The sequence below is a fragment of the Schistocerca nitens genome, chromosome 2, assembly GCF_023898315.1.
Source record: "Schistocerca nitens isolate TAMUIC-IGC-003100 chromosome 2, iqSchNite1.1, whole genome shotgun sequence".
NCBI lineage: Eukaryota > Metazoa > Arthropoda > Insecta > Orthoptera > Acrididae > Schistocerca > Schistocerca nitens.
The window spans coordinates 701,861,500-701,884,465 of NC_064615.1; the positions used below are offsets into that span (position 1 = coordinate 701,861,500).

Genomic DNA, 22,966 nt, shown 5'->3' on the forward strand with positions numbered 1-22,966 from the left:
TTGCGAAGGGAGTGAGACAGGGCTGTAGCCTATCCCCGAGGTTATTCAATCTGTATATTGAGCAAGCAGTAAAGGAAACAAAAGAAAAATTCGGTGCAGGAATTTAAATCCATGGAGAAGAACTAAAAACTTTGAGGTTCACTGATTACATTGTAATTCTGTCAGAGACAGCAATACCTGGAAGAGCAGTTGAACAGAACGGACAGTGTCTTGAAAGGAGGATATAAGATGAACATCAACAAAAGAAAAACGAGGATAATGGAATGTAGTCGAATTAAATCGGGTGAGGCTGCAGGAATTAGATTAGGAAATGAGATGCTTAAAGTAGTAAATGAGTTTTGCTATTTGGGGAGCCAAATAACTGATGATGGTTGAAGTAGAGAGGATATAAAATGTAGACTGGCAATGACAAGGAAAGTGTTTTTAAAGAAGAGAAATTGGTTAACATTGAGTATAGATTTAATTGTCATGAAGTCGTTTCTGAAAGTATTTGTATGGAGTGTAGCCATGTATGGAAGTGAAATGTGGACGATAAATAGTTTAGACAAGAAGAGAGTAGAAGCTTTAGAAATGTGGTGCTACAGAAGAATGCTGAAGATTAGATGGGTAGATCACATAACTAATGAGGAGGTATTGAATAGAATTGGGGAGAAGAGGAGTTTGTGGCAAAACTTGACGAGTAGAAGGGATCAGTTGGTAGGGCATATTCTGAGGCATCAAGAGATCACCAATTTGGTATTGGAGGGCAGTGTGGAGGGTAAAAATCGTAGAGGGAGGCCAAGAGATGAATACACTAAACAGATCCAGGAGAATGCAGGTTGCAGTAGGTACTGGGAGATGAAGAAGATTGCACAGGATAGAGTAGCATGGAGAGCTGCATCAAACCAGTATATGGACTGAAGACCACAACAACAACAAAACCAATGACTATAAAAGACAGAGATCTCAGGAAAATTCTATTTCCAGTATTCACTAAAACAATTAAGACCTCTAGTGTGAAAAAATATTTCTTGAATTTACATGAAGGTGTATGAACTGTTATTCAAAGTTTGAAATTTGTACAGAGCTAAGACAAATTAACATTAATTCCTCAGTATAATTTTGTCAACATGCCTGTGTTGAGTTGAGTTTTGGCTAGTATTCCTAGTGAGTCACCTATTTTTTTGTTTTTGTTTATAGCTAGGCTACAGAAAGCAATGGAGGTGATGATCATCTGTAGGTTGCAAAAACCTTTGCAGTAGTAACTAAGGATATGCTGGACAGCTTATTCGTAATTGTAAGTTCTTCATGGGCCATTGGTTCACCCAACATGGTTCCTATAGCATAGTGTTCAGAGGAGCTGTTATTTTAAGTAGATGGTTTTACTCCTATTATAGCCTTATCATGTTTCTTGAACTGGCAGCAATTGACTGGTGCAGCAATTCACTGACCATTACTTTTATTCTGTTTTGGCATTGAACTGCAGTATTACGCACATGAGTTATCACAGTAGTTAGTATTACTTATGCTTTTATTTGGTGGTACTGAGCAAGGTGGTGCAGTGGTTAGCAAACTTGTCTCACATTCGGGAAGATGCTGGTTCAATTCCACATTCAGCAATGCAGATTTAGATTTTCTGTGATTTCCTAAATTGCTCCAGGTGAATGTCAGGATGGTTCCTTTGAAAGCACATGGCCAGTGTCCTTCCCCATCTTTGAAACATTCTGAGTATGTGCTCTATCTTTAATGATCTTGATGGCAACAGATTGAAAACCCTAACACCATGTGATGATTCACCAACTTTCTAACTATTAATTCGTTCCTTGAAAATGGTAGTTGTTATTTCTCTGACATAGCCCAGTTTATGATTGGAGTATGCATTAATTTACCTGTTTATTGTCAGAGACTTCTTTGGAAAGACTGTTCATAATAAGTGGTTCATACTTTCCCACATTCTCTGTAGATTACCTGTTCATATTTTTTGATACATGTGATGCTTCTTCCGTTTGTTTTGTCAATATATAATTTGTGTCTATTCTAGTTTGCCCTTATTTGTTTATTGTTGGACAGTTCTTTCACTTGTTTGACATTATTATACCATAAATCAACTAATTGCACAAACCAGTGTCTAGTCATTTGTGGATGAGACAGGAAATGAATTGAGAGTAGGACAGCAAAAGCAGATGTGTTTAAGTCCATTTTCAAATGTACCTTTACAAAGCTAAACCTAGGAGAATGGCTGCAGTTTAATCCTCATACCACTGAAAAGATGAGTGACATATGTGTTAGTATGAATGGTGTTAAGAAACAGTTGAAATCATTAAAAATTTAACAAAGCTCCTGGGCCTGATGACATCCCTATCTGATTCCATACCAAATTTGCAGTTTAGTTAGCTCTTGCTATCTAATTGATCATAGATGCCTTGAACAACAGACGTGCCCAGTATTTGGACAAAGGACAGGTCACACCCATTTACAAGAAGGGTAACAGAAGGGATCCATGCAATTACCGTTCAATGCCCTTGGCATTGCTTTGTTGTGGAATCTTAGAACATATTCTGAGCTCAAACATAATGAGATATCTTGAACAAAATGAACTCCTCCATGCCAATCAGCATGTATTCTTCAAAAAAAATCATATGAAACCAAACTCACAGTTTTCTCATGTGACAAACTGAAAGTTTTGGATCAAGGCAGTCAAGTAGATGCAGTATTTATTGATTTCTAAAAAGTTTTGACTCACTACCACACCTACATTTATTATCAAAAGTGCAACCATATGAGCTATCAATCAAAATTTATGATTGAATTGAGGATTTTTTTGTAGAGAGGATGCAGCATGTTATATTGGATGAAGAGTCATTGACAGATGTGTAAGTAACTTTGGGTAAGGCCCAGGGAAATGTGTTGGGACCATTGCTGTTCATACTGTATATTCATGACATTGCAGACATTATCAGTAGTAACCTCAGACTTCTTGCAGATGATGCAGTTATACATAATGAAGTACTGTCTGAAACAAGCTGCATAAATATGCAGTCATATCTTGATAAAATTTCAAAGTGGTTAACATATTGCAACTTGCTTTAAATATTTAGAAATGTAAAACTGTCCATTTCAGGAATAAAAAAAATGTAGTATTCTATGACTATAACACCAGTGAGTCACAGCTGGAGTAAATCAGTTCATGTAAATAACCGTATGCAACACTTTGTGGGGATATGAAATGGAATGAACACATAGGCTCAGTCATCCGTAAAGCTGGTGATAAACTTCAGTTTATTGGTAGAATACAGGAGAAATTCAGTCAGTGTACAAAGGAGATTGCTTACAAATCACTTGTGTAACCCATCCTAGAATACTGCACAAGTTTGTGGGCCTGTAACAAATATGACTAACAGGGTATATTGAATATATACAGAGAAGGACATCAAGAATGGTCTGAGGATCATTTTTTCTGTGGGATCATCAGGGATTCTGAAGAAACTGAAGTGTCAGACTTTTTGAGGGAGACATAAACTATCCTGAGAAAGCCTGCTTACAAAGTTTCACAACCAGTTTTAAATGATGACTGGGAATGTACTACAATTCCGTAAGTATCACTTCTGTAGGTAGTATGAGGACAAGATTAGATTAATTACAGTAAGTATGGAGGCATTTAAACAATCATTCTTACCATGCTCCATAAGTGAAAGGAATGGGAAAAAACAGTAACTGGTATGACGGGATGAACCCTTTGCCATAACTTAACACTGGTTTGCTGAGTACAGATGTATATGTAGAACTTGGTTCATGTATTACTGTAGTAGCATTTTCCAAATTTTTGCCACTTAATCTAACTCCAGAATTCTCACAGATGTACTTCAAGCAGCCTTTTGATCATTTTAGAATGTAATCTTCACTGTTTCTAAGATTCATTCTTTCATTGTGAAATGACATGCCCACAAAACACAGTAAACTTCATAGTGTTCAAATTTCTGTCACACTGACTATAAAATAATCTCCCAGTACATTTCATCTAATTACTTTAAAACATTTACCAATTTCAGGTACCAACTTGCGAAGAAGTTTTGCTGATCCACCAAGATGGAGGGTAAACCTTATTCCAGCCGAGCAGAATGCTTGTGGTGACAGCCGTAGATTTCTTGTAGATCTGAACAAACCTGCTTCAAGAAGAAAAATGAGTGATGGTAATAACATTATGGATATAGCTGAAGAGGACCGTGAAAATAAGGATGAACCAGCAAAGACTCCTGGAATGCTCTCCAAAAGTGACCTATCTCGTGTGAAAGTGTCTGTGCATGATATTCAGCTGAGTACAAATTTTGGAGATGAGCAAACGTCGTCACCCTCACCAGCACCTTTCCAGTCTCTGCAGTTACATACATTTAACGCAAACACTCAGGTTCAAAATGAACATTCCATTCCTTCTTCTCAAGGACACAATAACATGCAAGTTTTACACCCATCCATTAACAATTTGAGTTTCAGTGTGAACAGAGATCAGACTACAACACTGCCAACAAGGTGAGTCTACTAATTGCTAATGCAGCCTAATTGAACACACACACACACACACACACACACACACACACACACACACACACACACACACACACACACACACAAACAAACAGAGAGAGAGAGAGAGAGAGGAGGAGGGGGGGGGGGGATAAGTTCACAATTAGGACATATTCCAGAAAACCGCATTGATGAAATAACATCTTAGAGCGCCTCAGGTAAAGTGAAGCATTGACTGGAATTAATGGAGACACCAGTCCATTACCTTCCTTGTTAGCAAAAACTGTGGGAATGTGTTATGTCATTTGCAACTCGCAGTTATTGCCTGTGATGTTGGTGCAATGTCTTCAAAAGAGACATAAAAGATTATCATTGCAATAGAGTGCATCTAAGAAGTGCCTATTACTACCATACCATCATTATTCAGGATCTGAAGCAAAGGTACAACAAAGAAAGACATATAGCATATTATGAACTCCTCCAGTATTTCATTATCAATAAAGCAAAAGTGATTTATTTTACAACATTCATGGATAATGCACACACATTTAGTTTACTATGTGACCTCCAAAAGTTTGCATATGGATGTCAAGAGCGTTGATAGAAACAAATAGTCAGTTTCAATTGTCTGTAATATAAATTGCCTACACTAACACTGACATACCGTGATGCTCTAAAGTGTTTTGATCAAGTTCTTTTGTATGAAAAAGTTGCTGGTGTGTAAGCAAAAGGATCAGTTTGAGGACATAAGGGATATACTGATTCAGTTTCTCTAACATGGCACAGCAGGGTCAGCACAGGGAAGTAAGTACATACAGTATAAGACGAAATCTACCTCCAGGTGAAAATGTTTTGACATAATGTTTCAGTCTCCTTTCTTTGCTGGCAATTTGTAAAAATAATCCAAACTCATTAATACAGAATTATGCTACAGCAAAAACGTAAAAAATATAGCAGAGAATTGAAGGCAATAATACAAGATTTGAAAGAAGCTAAAGCATGATTAGGTACTTCATACTTTTGGAGTATGCTAGCCAGTGCGGCCGAGCGGTTCTAGGCGCTTGAGTCTGGAACCGCGCTGCTGCTACGGTCACAGGTTCGAATCCTGCCTCGGGCATAGATGTGTATGGTGTCTTTAGGTTAGTTAGGTTTATGTAGTTCTAAGTTCCAGGGGACTGATGACCTCAGAAGTTAAGTCCCATAGTGCTCAGAGCCATTTGAACCATTTTTTTGGAGTACGGTATCTAGATGGCTGATGTGTGGTTGTAAAATTTCATAGAATCTGTGGTGCGTATGAGCAACAAACCACACAAAACTACCATCAGAGTGAACAGAATTATTAAAAGACAATCTGTAGCAGATCCTGGAAAGACTGCATAAAAAATGATTATTAATGATCTGAACAAGCATTACAGAACAGAAGTTCTTGTTTCTACAGCAAAACACCAATATCCTGATCATAGCCTGACAGATATTTGAAAAAAAGAAAAGAAAAAAACTAGTTCAAAACAGGAGGAAGAGAATTAATTAAACAGCAGTTTATGTTGTTAGAGGGTATCATTTCTACACAGTATTAAAGATTTGATTTGTCAGAATTCTGTGAATTATAATAATTAATAATTTTAATTAAAGGATGTCTTAATCATAAGGGTTTATTCATTAGTAAATTATCTTATTTTACGAATAGGCCCTTGGTTAATATTAGTGATTTTAACTACTGCTAATAGTGCTAATTAATAAATAAATTATTATTATTATTGTAATAATGAATGTTGGTCTGTTATATAATTTTTCTAAATATATTGTTATTTCTTGGCAATTGATTGAATTATCAATATTTATAGTTTCAGTATTTTTGAAGAAGTCTATAAATATTGTTATATCTAGGATAATTAATGTCGATATAATGAATACTCATATTGTTAAGGTAATAGTTATGGAAATTGATTTAGGTTGAAATATTTCGTTTGATGCAATTCTTGTAATATAAATAAATAGAACTAATATACCACCAAGAAACGGTAAAAGTAAAATATATGATAATCAATATATTTCCATTATTGTTCCTGTTATTAATCCAACTATAAAAGTTTGTAGGATAATGAAAAGCATTATTGATATTGGGTGTCTTAATTTAATAAAATTAATATTCATTATGTTTGATAGTGATACAATTATTATTTTAATCATTTCAGGGGTTAGTTTATTTAAAATATCAGTTTTGGGGACTGATGATGGAAGCTTTTCCACCTCTGAAGTTTTAAAAGTGGGGGCTAGACTTATTTCCGGTTTACAAGACCGGTGTTTTTTTTAAACTATTAAAACTAATGTTTATATTCTCTGTTTTTACTTCTTTGTTGGTTTATTTTGCTGGTGTTTATGTTTTTTCTTCTAAACGTAAACATTTATTGATGGTTCTTCTGAGATTAGAGTATATTGTTCTTTCTTTGTTTATATTAATTATTGTTTTTCTTATTGAGTTTGATTATGATTATTTCTTTCCTGTTATTTTTTCAGTTTTTTCTGTTTGTGAAGGTGCTTTAGATCTTTCTATTTTGGTTTCAATAATTTGTTCTCATGGTAATGATTTTCTTAATTCTTTTGGTTTATCTTTATGTTTTAAAAATTGAGTCTTCTCACAGAGTTGATCTAAAAATAAGAGTGTTGGCATATTTCACATATTTTCACTTCCTCTGTCTTACGGAATTATCTTCTGGGGCAGAGCATGCAAAGTAAATAAAGTGCATGTTCATCAGAATCAATCATTAATAATATTATGTAAAGTAGATAACCTTACATCTTATAGAAGTCATTTAAGGCTCTTGTAATTCTTACACTCATTTCCCAATACATTTACTACTTAATGGTTTTTGTTGTTGGTAATAAATGTCAGTTCCAACTGAATTATGATATACACAGTTACAATACAAGACATAATAACTTTATTCCTTGATAAAGGAATTAGCATATTTCATCAAAATATAAAAGGTATTAGAGGTAAAGTTAACGAAATGCTTGCTGATGTTGATTCTGACATTCCTTGTATATCAGAGCACCACTTAAACAATGTGGTAGTTCAAACACGTCCTATACTGGGATAAAGATTAGCTGTCTCTTCTTCACAGAGATCATTGCAGAGTAGGCAATTGACTTTGTATGTGAAAGACAGTAGTTCATTTGAATCTACTGACATATCAAAGTATTGGGCCAAACAGGTTACTGAATGCCATGCACGAGTAGTTGAATTTAGTGAAGGCATTTCTGTTCAAGCCTAAGAGATTACTTAGTTAACTTCATAGAGAGTACCAATGATTAGTTGTGTTTGGTGACTTTAACATTAATTTTATAAGTGACTGTGCAAGAAGAAGAATGCTATAAATGCTAGAAGTTCTAAATTCAAATCACCTGATGCAGACTGTATTTTTTTCTGTTAGAGTGGAGGAGAACAGTAGCACAACTATAGACAACATTCGTGTTCGTCCTTCATCACCAGAGGTGCATTCTGGTAGTAAAAGGGTAAATTGCCTTTCAGGCCATTATTAACACTAGAAGGAATATGTGTGCATATGGGCCCGCACACACACACACAAACACACACACACACACACACACACACACACACACACACACCATTGTTAAATATAATTACAAACTGTTTTGAAATGTTAATCCAATGCTTTTTGCCTTCCTAATAACAGTTTTAAGGCCCTTACAGCACTGTCTGTAGTCAACCACTGGAGCTCAGTTGTTACTATCCCTACCATTCTGAGACAATTCCCACTTTGTTCTACATTTTATAGTGCAGGTAACACGGACAATAAATACACTACTGTTTGTAGAAAGTGAAACACTCAAAAGTAACAGTCTGCAAAATGCCACAAAAAGTGGATGTGTAGAACAGTGAAACCATAATAAGTGATTTAAATGACAGAGAGGTGGCTTCCATGTAGGTCCTATGATGCCCTCATTTGTGTGACTCGACAGGTCAGTGTTATGCAATGCCGAATCTGTGCTGAGCCATCATACAAAGTGAGAATATGTAACCAAGTGCCACTATGCCTCACCAACATCACAGGGTGGAATATTGGCATGAGAGGGTATTTAAATGGGGCAGAATGATTGGTATCCAGAAGGCATATCTGTCATTAAGTGACATTGTGGCTTGTAAAGGCACATTGCTTCAACAGTGAGGCATATGTGGAGCCAGTGGAGAGAAGAGGGCAACAGGGTACTGGAAGACACAATGTGACCACTGCACAATATGACTTCCATATTGTCTAGTTGGTCGTAACTGACAGAACAGCTTCATCCACAATGTTGGTGCAACTTTAGAACACTGCAATGGGTGTGTACATGGTTGCATCAGTGTTCTGATGTTATCTCCTGTAGGTGGCATGCATGCCGTTTCGTCAACTTCCATTGACCAGAACCTACAATGCCACAGACTGCAATGGGCATAAGAAAGCCAACACTAGTGTGATGAATGGCAAAATGTAGCATTTTCAGACGAGTCACAGGTATTGAGCCACCTTGGTGAACTCAATCAGGCAGACTGTATTGTTGAGCAGCATAGTGGACAAACATCAGTTGTGATGGTTTGGGGTACCACTGCTTATAACAGACAATCTTGCCTCCTATGTCTTGAACAGCTACTGGTACATCAGTACATCAGGGAGCCTTGGACTGACCCTCCTGCAGGCCATTCTACAAGCCATATTTCAGCATGGTTACACCTGGCAACATGTGGTGAGGAATGTGCAACTCTCCTTCGAAGAATGACAGATACCTCTGCTTCCCTGGCCCACGTGTTTGCCTGACATGTCATCCATTGACCATATTTGGGATATGGTTGGCAAGTAGCTTGTTCATTCAGGTCCTCCTGTAGCTTTGTGGACACACCTACAAACCATGTGGCAGAGTATTCCTCAACAGCATATCCAGACACTCTGATTCCATGCCATGATGTCTAACAGTTCTGATTGCAGCACATGGTGGTGCTACTCAATTCTGAATTTCTCTGGTCACTGTGAATGGGCAGGTCTGTAGTACTAATCATTAATGTCATGTCCCAAATTGGTGGAATAAATTTCATGGCGAGCACATCTCTCAGTCTTTGTGTTTCACTTTTTCCAAACAGGAGTGTACAATGGTTTTCTCAACATATTTCTCATGTGCTGGGAAAGTTGCTTTCCATTAGAACATTTAAAACAGAGTGCTGGCACTAATAGGTGACCTCGACATCTGACTAATGGATACAGATATCATGTAGAACAAAGTGGGAATTGTCTCAGAATGGTAGGGATAGTAACAACTGAGCTCCAGTGGTTGACTACAGACAGTGCTGTAAGGGCCTTAAAACTGTTATTAGGAAGGCAAAAAGCATTGGATTAACATTTCAAAATAGTTTGTAATTATATTTAACAATGGTGTGTGTGTGTGTGTGTGTGTGTGTGTGTGTGTGTGTGTGTGTGTGTGTTTGTGTGTGTGTGTGCACCCATATGCACACAAATTCCTTCTAGTGTTAATAATGGCCTGAAAGGCAATTTACCCTTTTACTACCAGAATGCACCTCTGGTGATGAAGGACGAACACGAATGTTGTCTATAGTTGTGCTACTGTTCTCCTCCACTCTAACAGAAAAAAATACAGTCTGCATCAGGTGATTTGAATTTAGAACTTCTAGCATTTATAGCATTCTTTTTCTTGCACAGTCACTTATAAAATTAATGTTAAAGTCACCAAACACAACTAATCATTGGTACTCTCTATGAAGTTAACTAAATAATCTCTTAGGCTTGAACAGAAATGCCTTCACTAAATTCAACTACTCGTGCATGGCATTCAGTAACCTGTTTGGCCCAATACTTTGATATGTCAGTAGATTCAAATGAAGTACTGTCTTTCACATACAAAGTCAATTGCCTACTCTGCAAAGATCTCTGTGAAGAAGAGACAGCTAATCTTTATTATCACAGTATAGGAAGTGTTTGAACTACCACATTGTTTAAGTGGTACTCTGATATACAAGTAATGTCAGAATCAACATCGGCAAGCATTTTGTTAACTTTATCTCTAATACCTTTCATATTTCGATGAAATGTGCTAATTCCTTTATCAAGGAATAAAGTTATTATGTCTTGTATTGTAACTGTGTATATCATAATTCAGTTGGAACTGACATTTATTACCAACAACAAAAACCATTAAGAAGTAAATGTATTGGGAAATGAGTGTAAGAATTACAAGAGCCTTAAATGACTTCTGTAAGATGTAAAGTTATCTACTTTACATAATATTATTAATGATTGATTCTGATGAACATGCACTTTATTTACTTTGCATGCTCTGCCCCAGAAGATAATTCCATAAGACAGAGGAAGTGAAAATATGCCAACACTCTTATTTTTAGATCAACTCTGTGAGAAGACTCAATTTCTAAGGATTCCAAGGAACAATATGCACTGTGCTTCATTCAGTGTATGGCCATTAATGTCTGTTTCTGGTGCTAAAAGGTTGTTATTGCTTTTTGAAACTGCATTATATGAGATTTTATGAGGAAAGTGTTAGCTGTGAGCCACTTGTAGACCTATTCAGCTGTCATCTGAGCTGCAGACCTGGGCTCCAGATAGTGCAGGGCCTGTATCATGTGCTATAGGGCTAAACTACCTCTGTTCTTGAGTACTGTTCATCAGTCTGCGATCTTTACCAAGTTGTATTAAATGAAAAGAGAGATACTGAAAGATGAGCTGCATGGTTTGCCAAAGGGTTGTTTGTGAGCATGGGAATATAATAGAAATGCACATCGAACCACTGTGGCAGGAGACATTACACCTAAGATGATTGGCATTGCAGACACTCTTGCTCCAAAAACTTCCAAGAGCCCATGTTCCAGAATGTCAAGGAATGTACTACTTCCTCCAATTGTATATCTCACATAATGACAATGAAGGTAAATTAAGATTTATGCAGAATGGGACTGACATTCAATTTTCCTGTGCCTCATATGCAAATAGAATAAGAAGGGGAAAATTATTGTGGCACAATATGTACTCTCCACCACTCCTGACATGGTCATTTGTAGAGTACAGATGTAGATGTATGTGTAAATATGTAAGTGTAAATGTTAGTATCTGTCACTGACAAACATGCCCTATCCCAACTGAGATCACTTTTGGTGTTGTTGTTGTTGTGGTCTTCAGTCCTGAGACTGGTTTGATGCAGCTCTCCATGCTACCCAATCCTGTGCAAGCTTCTTCATCTCCCAGTACCTACTGCAACCTGCATTCTCCTGGATCTGTTTAGTGTATTCATCTCTTGGCCTCCCTCTACGATTTTTACCCTCCACACTGCCCTCCAATACCAAATTGGTGATCCCTTGATGCCTCAGAATACGCCCTACCAACTGATCCCTTCTACTAGTCAAGTTTTGCCACAAACTCCTCTTCTCCCCAATTCTATTCAATACCTCCTCATTAGTTATGTGATCTACCCATCTAATCTTCAGCATTCTTCTGTAGCACCACATTTCTAAAGCTTCTACTCTCTTCTTGTCTAAGCTATTTACCGTCCACATTTCACTTCCATACATGGCTACACTCCATACAAATACTTTCAGAAACGACTTCATGACACTTAAATCTATACTCAATGTTAACCAATTTCTCTTCTTTAAAAACACTTTCCTTGTCATTGCCAGTCTACATTTTATATCCTCTCTACTTCAACCATCATCAGTTATATTGGCTCCCCAAATAGCAAAACTCATTTACTACTTTAAGCATCTCATTCCCTAATCTAATTCCTGCAGCCTCACCCAATTTAATTTGACTACATTCCATTATCCTCGTTTTTCTTTTGTTGATGTTCATCTTATATCCTCCTTTCAAGACACTGTCCATTCCGTTCAACTGCTCTCCCAAGTCCTTTGCTGTCTCTGACAGAATTACAATGTCATTGGCGAATCTCAAAGTTTTTATTTATTCTCCATGGATTTTAATACCTACTCCATATTTTTCTTTTGTTTCCTTTACTGCTTGCTCAATATACAGATTGAATAACCTCGGGGATAGGCTACAACCCTGTCTCACTCCCTTCGCAACCACTGCTTCCCTTTCATGCCCCTCGACTCTTATAACTGCCATCTGGTTTCTATACAAATTGTAAATAGCCTTTTGCTCCCTGTATTTTACCCCTGCCACCTTTATAATTTGAAAGAGAGTCTTCCAGTCAACATTTTCAAAAGCTTTCTCTAAGTCTACAAATGCTAGAAACTAAGTTTGCCTTTCCTTAATCTTTCTTCCAAGATAAGTCGTAAGGTTAGTATCGCCTCACATGTTCCAATATTTCTACGGAATCCAAACTGATCTTCCCCGAGGTTGGCTTCTACCAGTTTTTCCATTCGTCTGTAAAGAATTTGTGTTAGTATTTTGCAGCTGTGTCTTATTAAACTGATAGTTCGGTAATTTTCACATATGTCAACACCTGCTTTCTTCGGTATTGGAAATATTATATTCTTCTTGAAGTCTGAGGGTTTTTCGCCTGTCTCATACATCTAGCTCACCAGATGGTAGAGTTTTGTCAGGACTGGCTCTCCAAAGGTCGTCAGTAGTTCTAATGGAATGTTGTCTACTCCTGGGGCCTTATTTGACTCAGGTCTTTCAGCACTCTGTCAAACTCTTCACGCAGTATTATATCTCCCATTTCATCTTCATCTACATCCTCTTCCATTTCCATAATATTGTCCTCAAGTACTTCGCCCTTGTATAGACCCTCTATATACTCCTTCCACCTTTCTGCTATCCCTTCTTTGCTTAGAACTGGGTTTCCATCTGAGCTCTTGATATTCATACAAGTGGTTCTCTTTTCTCCGAAGGTCTTTTTAATTTTCCTGCAGGCAGTATGTATCTTACCCCTAGTGAGATAAGCCTCTACATCCTTTCATTTGTACTCTAACCATCCCTGCTTAGCCATTTTGCACTTCCTGTCGATCTCATTTTTGAGACGTTTGTATTTCTTTTTCCTTGCTTCATTTACTGCATTTTTATATTTTCTCCTTTCATCAATTAAATTCAATATTTCTTCTGTTACCCAAGGATTTCTACTAGCCCTCATCTTTTTACCTACTTGATCCTCTGCTGCCTTCACTACTTCATCCCTCAGAGCTACCCATTCTTCTTCTACTGCACTTCTTTCCCCCATTCCTGTCAATTGTTCCCTTATTATCTCCCTGAAACTGTAAAACCTCTGGTTTAGTCAGTTTATCCAGGTCCCATCTCCTTAAATTCCCACCTTTTTGCAGTTTCTTCAGTTTTAATCTACAATTCATAACCAATAGATTGTGGTCAGAGTCCACATCTGCCCCTGGAAATGTCTTACAATTTAAAACCTGGTTCCTAAATCTCTGTCTTACCATTATATAATCTATCTGATACCCTCTAGTACCTCCAGGATTCTTCCATGTATACAGCTTTCTTTCACAATTCTTGAACCAAGTGTTATCTATGATTAAGCTATGCTCTGTGGAAAACTCTACCAGGCCCCTTCCTCTTTCATTTCTTAGCCCCAATCCATATTCATCTACTATGTTTCCTTCTCTCCCTTTTCCTACTCTTGAATTCCAGTCACTCATGACTATTAAATTTTCGTCTCCCTTCACTACTTGAATAATTTCTTTTATCTCATCATACATTTCATCAATTTCTTCATCATCTGCAGAGCTAGTTGGCATATAAACTTGTACTACTGTAGTAGGTGTGGGCTTCATGTGTATCTTGGCCACAATAATGCATTCACTATGCTGTTTGTAGTAGCTTACCCGCACTCCTATTTTTTATTCATTATTAAACCTACTCCTGCATTACCCCTATTTGGTTTTGTATTTATAACCCTGTATTCACCTGACCAAAAGTCTTATTCCTCCTGCCACCGAACTTCACTAATTCCCACTATATCTAACTTTAACCTATCCATTTCCCTTTTTAAATTTTCTAACCTACCTGCCCGATTAAGGGATCTGACATTCCAGGCTCCGATCCGTAGAACGCCAGTTTTCTTTCTCCTGATAATGACGTCCTCTTCAGTAGTCCCCGCCCGGAGATCCGAATGGGGGACTATTGTACCTCCAGAATATTTTACCCAAGAGGACGCCATCATCATTTAACCATACAGTAAAGCTGCACGCCCTCGGGAAAAATTACGGCTGTAGTTTCCCCTTGCTTTCATCCGTTTGCAGTACCAGCACAGTAAGGCCGTTTTGGTTAGTGCTACAAGGCCAGATCAGTCAATCATCCAGACTGTTGCCCCTTCAACTACTGAAAAGGCTGCTACCCCTCTTCAGGAACCACACGTTTGTCTGGCCTCTCAACAGATACCCCTCCGTTGTGGTTGCACGTACGGTACGGCCATCTGAATCGCTGAGGCACGCAAGCCTCCTCATCAATGGCAAGGTCCATGGTTCATGGGGGGGGGGCTCTTTTGCACTTCTGCTACGGAGCATAATTAACACATATATGGTTTGGAAGACAACAAGGTACTAGAACAGTAACAAAAGAAATTGCTCCAGTTAGGCAGGAGGTGTTAAGGAGATGAATGTTAATAAATGGCAACAATCGTACTGAAAAGTAATGTCTTTATAACAAAAAATTGCATGGATCCTATAGGAGACCGATGTCAGTAATGAAAAATTTTGGAATGGACACTGTAAAAAATAAGCCTTGTTTAAACACCAACATGGAACAGGATGGAGACAGAAGAGCAAAGAGGGCATGATGAAAACATGAGAAAGGTAGTTGAGTTGAAAGGATTATTATAAGTTAAAAAACAAGAGGAGTCTGAAAATCCATAAGAAGACAACTCAAGAGGACAAGAGTGAAAACACAGAACCAATATGATTGGCAAGAAATTGAAGTTTAAAGAAATTCATTCTTAATAATGTGCACTGTATGTGGGTCAGTGAATACTTATTGTAATACACTGTAAATCATTAAAATAAAAATTCTGTAGTAATTCATTCTTAAACTGTGTATAATATGTGGTGACATTTGAAAATTATTGTGGAAGGTAAATCATAAAAATAAACATTTTGTTAAAATCCACATGAAAAACATGAGAATTTAATAAATGTGTTTTGATCATAGGAGAGTTAAGTTGCTAGGTAGGTAGGATAAGATATAATGGGCTGTAAAAATATGAAATGCCCTGGAGAAATACCTTTCTATCTATTAGGTTCCCAAAACTGATGCCTGTAAATAAGATATACAGACAATTTTTGATAGTCTTCTGAGTCTGCCTTTGTGTCTTATTGGTTAACAAATTACAATAACATACTATATACTGATGTATGAGACATGTTTACCTCGAATATAAGTGAGCATCACAGTTTTGAGTTGTGCCATCTGCTGCATAGATTTATGTTTTAAGGAGATGAATGTTAATAAATGGCAACAATCATACTGAAAAGTAATGTCTTTATAACAAAAAATTGCATGGATCCTATAGGAGACAGATGTCAGTAATGAAAAATTTTGGAATGGACTCTGTAAAAAATAAGCCTTGTTTAAACACCAAATAGTAGTTACTTAGGTACTAATTCTATTACAGTCAAGAAATCCATGATTTCAGGGTTATCATCGGTCTAATAAACCTTGCACATAACAGTTACTAGCAGATACAAGAAACTAGAAGAACTGTCCTCATATCATGAACAAATGGGTAACCAGTTTATTTTTGGTCTACACTAAGTACCCACCGTTATAAAACACAGAGTTGAAAACATTACAATCAGGGTGTTAGGGTGTTAGCATGTTGTGCACACTCTCAGTCTCTATTTCCTTGTGTAATACAGGATCAGTATCAGAATTTTATTGTGTATTCATGTACATATATAAGTCATTAATTTAAAGTGCAGGAGACTTCTCAGTATAGATAATGTACCAGAGATAAATACAACATGTCAAACAAAGAACAAAGAAAATTTAATTTAGAAAAGTCACTACAAATTTGTTTTGTTACTCTACAAAGAATCTTCATCATCATTTAAGAACTCCATGAGCAAATAACAACATTTTTGCATTAGGATAGCGCATTTTATATTCAACAAACCTAGTTCCATGCTGTGAAAGTCTTTTTTTAAATTTATTGTAAATTTTTGAAGCCATGTGTTGAGGAGCATGAGAGTGGAGTTTTAGTCCATGAGATGGTGACATGAAGTTAACTTTGTTTCTTGTTTCATGCATATGTTTCAAATATATTTTCATAAATAATTCTGGGTTGATATGGATAAAGACAAACAGATCCTAAATGTAAAAACATGGAATAGTTAAAATTTTTAGATCCCTGAATAAAGGTTGGTTGAATGTCTAGCTTAATATTACACATATTTCTAATAATAGTCTTTTGAAGAAGTAATATTCTATTTACACTACTTGAATTTCCCCAAAAGATTATTCTGTATCTTACAACAGATTCAAAACAGCTGTGGTAAAGAACTTTTGTAGTGTCCATTTAACTCGGCTGTTAATTGGTAAACTGTTTTGCTTGTCTCCCAAGTACCTTGTATGAGAAGACCAGAATAATTTTTTTTCTAAAAATATCCCCAGGAATTTGACAGATTCTGCTTCCGTAGGTTCCTTATTTTTATGGGTAATTTGGAAGTTGATTAAATTTGTTTGTTTACTTTTAAACTGTGTAAGTTGGGTTTTTCATGTTTAGTTTTAATCCATTTACATCAAACCAATATTTTAAATTACCCTCCAGATAGTGCAGCTAAAGCAATGTGAAGTAATGTTGTGTATAGTTGATAACCCTAAATATTGGAAGTTTTTGTTGAGTGATATTAGAATTTTTGTAGTAACTTCACAGTACCAATATTCCTTAATAGTGTTTGTTGTTATTTGGAAAAATCACTTTCAGATGAATTATGATTTAAAAGGTCTTTACAAGACATTAAGGTAATTTTCATTTAGATGTTACCTGTTCTTCATACTTGAATCTGACTCAAGCAATAAAATAACTTTTGTACCTATTCTTTAACATAATAGATACAATTTACATATTTTGCACTTGATACTTATTTATGCAATGATCTTAGTTTTGACTTTGATGATAATTAAAGTTTGTTAGTTCAGCTGAACATTCATGTACCAATTATAATACATATGATCCCATTATTAATATAAAGAAAATGTCTCTTACCTATGTCTTCAAACACTAAGAAAGGATTAAGGGTCTTATAGAAAGGATTAAGGGTCTAACAGTGATGCAGTTAAGTCCCTTTAAATCACAATTGTTATCAATATTTATTTACCTTTAGTTGCATCTTTTGTCAATGTGTATCTTCAATCAGTCCATGTCTCTTTCCTCCAGCAGGCACATCTATATATATATAGCATGCCAACCACAAATAAAATTGTTTTGCAGTGATCCATTGTTTTTTCAACACTGCTAGCCCAATCTATTCCTTCGTTATTGATTCAGCTAACAGTGATAAATTGTGTTGTCATACATCCAAGAGAGCAGCAGTAATATAAAATAAACAACAAGCTAGGTGAGAAAAAATTTACAGTCTGTGCAAGAAAATGACCCAGATTACAAGCTAGCAGCACAATCCCACTGTCAAATCAATGACTGTCAGGGCTGATACAATTGCGCTGTTTAATACTTTGAGTGGGTCATTACTGTGGGGTAACATTGGTCTGTGCAACAGTGTGATATAATGAAAGTTTTTTCATTAATGATTAATTAAACAGTGCTTTAGCTCATATTATGTAAGTTTATTTTATCTTAGATACCAGGTAATTATATTTTTAAGCAAGTAATGACAAGGTGTCAGCAACATTTTGGGTGTTATGTAATGAATTTTTAAAAAAGGAAATATCAATTACTCTTAGCTATGATTTTCTTGTGCTCTACATTTCAAGACTGAACCATTATTTACTAGCAATTTTTGCAGTTCCCCATTGTTAATGTAACAAAAGGAAAAATCAGATGACATAATGGCAATTTGTTGACACAGAAATAAAATTATTAATGTTTTACTTGACAGGATTCCTGAACCACTGAAAAAGTCACCACTTGTGCCCGGTGGGAAGCTACGAGAAGTAAATCGCCCTCTACCAACAACAACTTCAGTAAATGCTACTCCCATGCTTCATGTGGCCCCACGTACTACCTTTATACGTCGTTTGGACCGCAGTCTGATGCTTGATGTGTGTACGCCAGATACCCACCAACCTAATGAGTCTCCTCCTGGTGATGGGTGGATTACAACCAGCAAAAGACTCCTATCAAAACCACAAAAGCAACAGGCTGTTGATGACTTCTCCCTGCCTAATTTACCTGGTGGTGAGTATGTCTGAAAAATACAAATTTTGTCAAAATAATTAAAAGAATTTAAAGAAAAAGAAACAAAATATCTCATTCCACATGCCTCAGTTAACTTGATCTAGAACCAATAAATATCCATGGAAGAACAAATGCACAGTAGTACCATCATCATCATCAACAACAACAGCAAGAACAACAACAACAACAATAATCGTTTGAGATGAACTGTTAACTGTAGGTTTCCTCTAGACTTTTCTATGCATGATCTTCAGGCAGAAACATCTATGTTGGTCTTGCACGTTTTTTGTCATCTACACACTTTTCATTAAGTTGTCATCTTGATTTTTTTCTTTTGCATGGAATCCAGCAAAGAATGTACTTGGTCTGTCTACCATCCATCCACATAGCTGTATGTTCTGCTGACTTCATTTTCATTACAGTCATAATTAAATCTTCAATTCTTGTTCATTTGCTGATTCATTTATATGCTTTCTTGTTGCTCCAAGTAATTCCCAACATGTATCTCTCCATTGCTCACTGAGCAGCTATCAGGTTTTTAATCTTTTTGCATTAAAAGTCTGTGTCTCACTGGAATAAGTTAAAAACAGTATTACAAACTGACTGTAAGCTTTCCTTTACAGACACATCAGAAGTTTAGTTTTGAAAAGCATCTTAATTTGCTCAATGCACTTGAGACCACATTTTACTCTTCTGTTTTCTCTTTTTCTAACCACCCAGTTATTACCTTTAACTGACCAATTGGTTCCACAACTTTGTAATTAGTTTGTACTATTTTTGTGTGTTCATATGTACATGTTTTTTAGTTAAATTGTATTTCAGAAATACTTTCAAACTTGCTCTGTGAAGTTCTCCCATATGTTTCTGACATTTATGTGTGGCAGATACAAATAGTACATTGTTATCAACAAAATAATGGTGGTTTGTATATGTTCCTTTGACGTTATTCCTTTTTTTTTATTTTTCCACATTCTCAAGGATTTGAAGACTTACTCCAAGCACGCTGAGAATGGTTTTAGTGATACCATATCTCCTTGCCCAATTCCTCCATAAGGAATAATTTTCAGTAGTAGTTCCACATGTAGATGAAAAGTATTCATCACACAGAACCATGCTATAAGGATAATGTTAAGCTTATTCATGCAAAACAATTAGCCTATGAAAGGTTATAGAAACTGCTTCAAACAAGTGCAAAATGGCATGGAAAATTATTGCACAAGTACACTCTCCTACCCACACAAGAAGTGTCACCTGAACCAGATCAATTGAATGAGTTTTTTGTGTCTTCAGTGAAAGAAACTGGAAACAGAATCATCTCATCTGACACATCTGAAGATGAACTACTTGGCAAGAAGCTGCCAGTGCAACAGTCTTTTAAGTGGAAGATTATCACATCCACTGATGTCATAATAGGCGTAAAAAATTATCCAACTCTAAAACTACGGATAATCACTGTCTATCCAACTACATCATAGAGAAAGCTGTTAATTTGCTTCGTGAACCTTTTGCATACATTTTTTAACAGCAGTCTTCAATTTGGAATTTTCCCTGCATCATTAAAAATTTCAAAAGTTATACCAGTTTTTAAAAAAGGAGACAACTGTAGTTTCCAAATTATTTGTAACCCTAATAGAAAACAATATTTCTCAACGAGAAACAGACATCCTAGGATGAAAATTGTTGAGACAGGGATACCACAATGATCAGGTTTGTGCCATTCTTTTTCATAATTACAGTCAACAATTTGACACATAATGTTCCCTGCTCTGTGATTTGCTGTGCTGATGATGCAACAATAATTGCAACTCATAAGACAGCTCAGTATTACAACAAATGTCACACTGAAATCACTAGATGCTGCAGTGAATTGGTTCTCCTCTTACAAACTCTGTGTAATCCTGGCAAGACCTGTCATCTTCTGTTAGGACTGTCTAATAATTTAGAAAATGATACCAGAGAAGGAAAGTTGCTACTCACCATATAGCGGAGATGCTGAGTCGCGATAGGCACAATAAAAAGATTCACACAGTCATAGCTTTTGGCCATTAAGGCCTTTGTCAGCCGTAGACACTCATACACACATGCACACACACTCATGCAAACACAACTTGCACTCTCAGAGCGCTGCAGTCTCAGAGCGCTGACACTACCAGCACTCTACCTCGTATGTAATTGACTAACTTAGTGCCTGCTCCTTCACCTGAATAGGCTGCATGTTCTGTCCTGATTTTTTTTTTCTTAAATTGAATTTTTATGTTGTTCACAAATTATAATACCATCTAAATTTTTCATGCTAATTAAAGCCATAGAAGAATAGTCTTTTCCAAATGTACTTCTGACTAAAAAGTTATTCTGGTAACTGGAGTCCAAGGTTTTTATTATTCGTGCCTTCTGCATTCTTGTGGTGATACTTCCATAGAAACTTTCGTCCCCTATCACATATTTCTTTATATCTAACTAAGAAGTGAAGTACCAATTTTAATTGATTTAGCTTTAAAAATGTTTTAATCTAATGAAATATTTTCTTAAAACTTTTCATCCCCTGTTTCAACCCCGTTAGGGCTCAAATTCCCCCCCCCCCCCCCAAAAAAAGTGAAATGTGTATTTTTTTTTATTTCTAATAGAGAAGCCAAATAGAAATTTCTGTAGATTTAGATTTAAAAATGTTTTCATAATAAAAAATTTCATTATACATTTCATCCCCTATTTCACCTTAGAGACTGAATTTCCAGGAGTCCTAGGTTTTTATTACTCATAACTTCTGCATTCTTGTGGTGATATTTCCATAGAAACTTTCATCCCCTAACACATATTTCTTTATATCTAACTAAGAAGTGAAGTGTGACTTGATTTAGCTTTAAAAATGTTTTAATGTAATAAAAAATATTTTCTTAAAACTTTTCATCCCCTGTTTCAACCCCCTTAGGTTCAACCCCCCCCCCCCCCCCCCCCCCCCAGAAAGCGAAATGTATATATATTTTTCTTTATAATAAAGAAGCTAAATAGAAATTTCTGTAGAGTTAGATTTAAAAATGTTTTCATAATAAAAAAATTTCATTATACATTTCATCCCCTATTTCAATTTAGACACTGAATTTCCAAAACAGTGAATGTGTATTTTTTTAATTTCTATTAGAGAAGCTAATACAAATTTTCATAGATTTAATTTCAAAAATGCTTGCATAGTGAAATATTTCCATAAAAACTTCCCCTGTTTCATCCCCATGGGCGTTGAATTTCCAAAAACAGTGAAACCTATTTTTTTTATTTTCAACTGTGAAACCAAACTCAAATTCTCATTGATTTAGCTTTAAAAATGCTTTCATAAAGAAATATTTCTTACAATATTTCATCCCATATTTCACCTCCTTAAGGGATGAATTTCCAAAAATATCAAAATGTGTATTTTTTTTATTTGTAACTGAGAAATAAAAATACCAATTTTCATAAAAGTAGCTTTAAAAATACTTTAGTAGTTTTTTAAATAATGACTTATTTTCAAAAAACTTTCACCCACTATTTCACCCCATTGGAGTTAAATTTCCAAAAATTTTGAGATGCATATTTATTTATTTCTGACTGAGAAATGAAATCCCAAATTTCTCAGGTCTAGCTTCAAAATTGCCTTAATAGTGACATTTTTTTCATAAACTTTTATCACCTATTTCACCCCCTAAGTGATGGAATTTCAAAAAGCCCCTTCTTAAATGATGCCTACAGTGTAAGGCCAACACCCTCTCCAAATTTCAAGTTTCTATCCTTAGCAGGGAAAAATTAAAATGGATATTCCAAGAGACAGACTGGTAAAAGCAGCCCATTTCCCACAGTCAGCTGTTTAAAAGTATTTGACATCTTACCATTCTCAGCATGGTTCATGTCCTGCAAATTATTTTTAAAAAAGCTGTACAACTAGTTGGCTGAAAGTCCATTTTATAATACAAAAGAAGTTTTTTATTTACAGTGTGTGAACATATGTTAAAAATTAAAATGTATGCTAAATGTATGTAATGAAGTATATTGATAATGTATATGAGAGATGAAGACTATTGCATTGTATCTATGGTCAATGATGAATAAAGGTGAGTATCTGGTGTCCATCTTAGGATATCATGTAGGCAAATATTTA

At 35.9% G+C, this 22,966-nt stretch overlaps 1 protein-coding gene across 1 annotated transcript in view; it reads left to right on the top strand.

Moving 5' to 3' along the window:
- The window catches only part of LOC126236862 (uncharacterized), a 396,531-nt gene that overhangs the window by 338,061 nt on the left and 35,504 nt on the right, over positions 1–22,966 (top strand). Inside the window, exons 7-8 of the mRNA XM_049946483.1 lie at positions 4,029–4,506; positions 18,542–18,840. Coding sequence (XP_049802440.1) covers positions 4,029–4,506; positions 18,542–18,840 — 777 coding nt within the window. The remainder of the gene's footprint in view (positions 1–4,028; positions 4,507–18,541; positions 18,841–22,966) is intronic.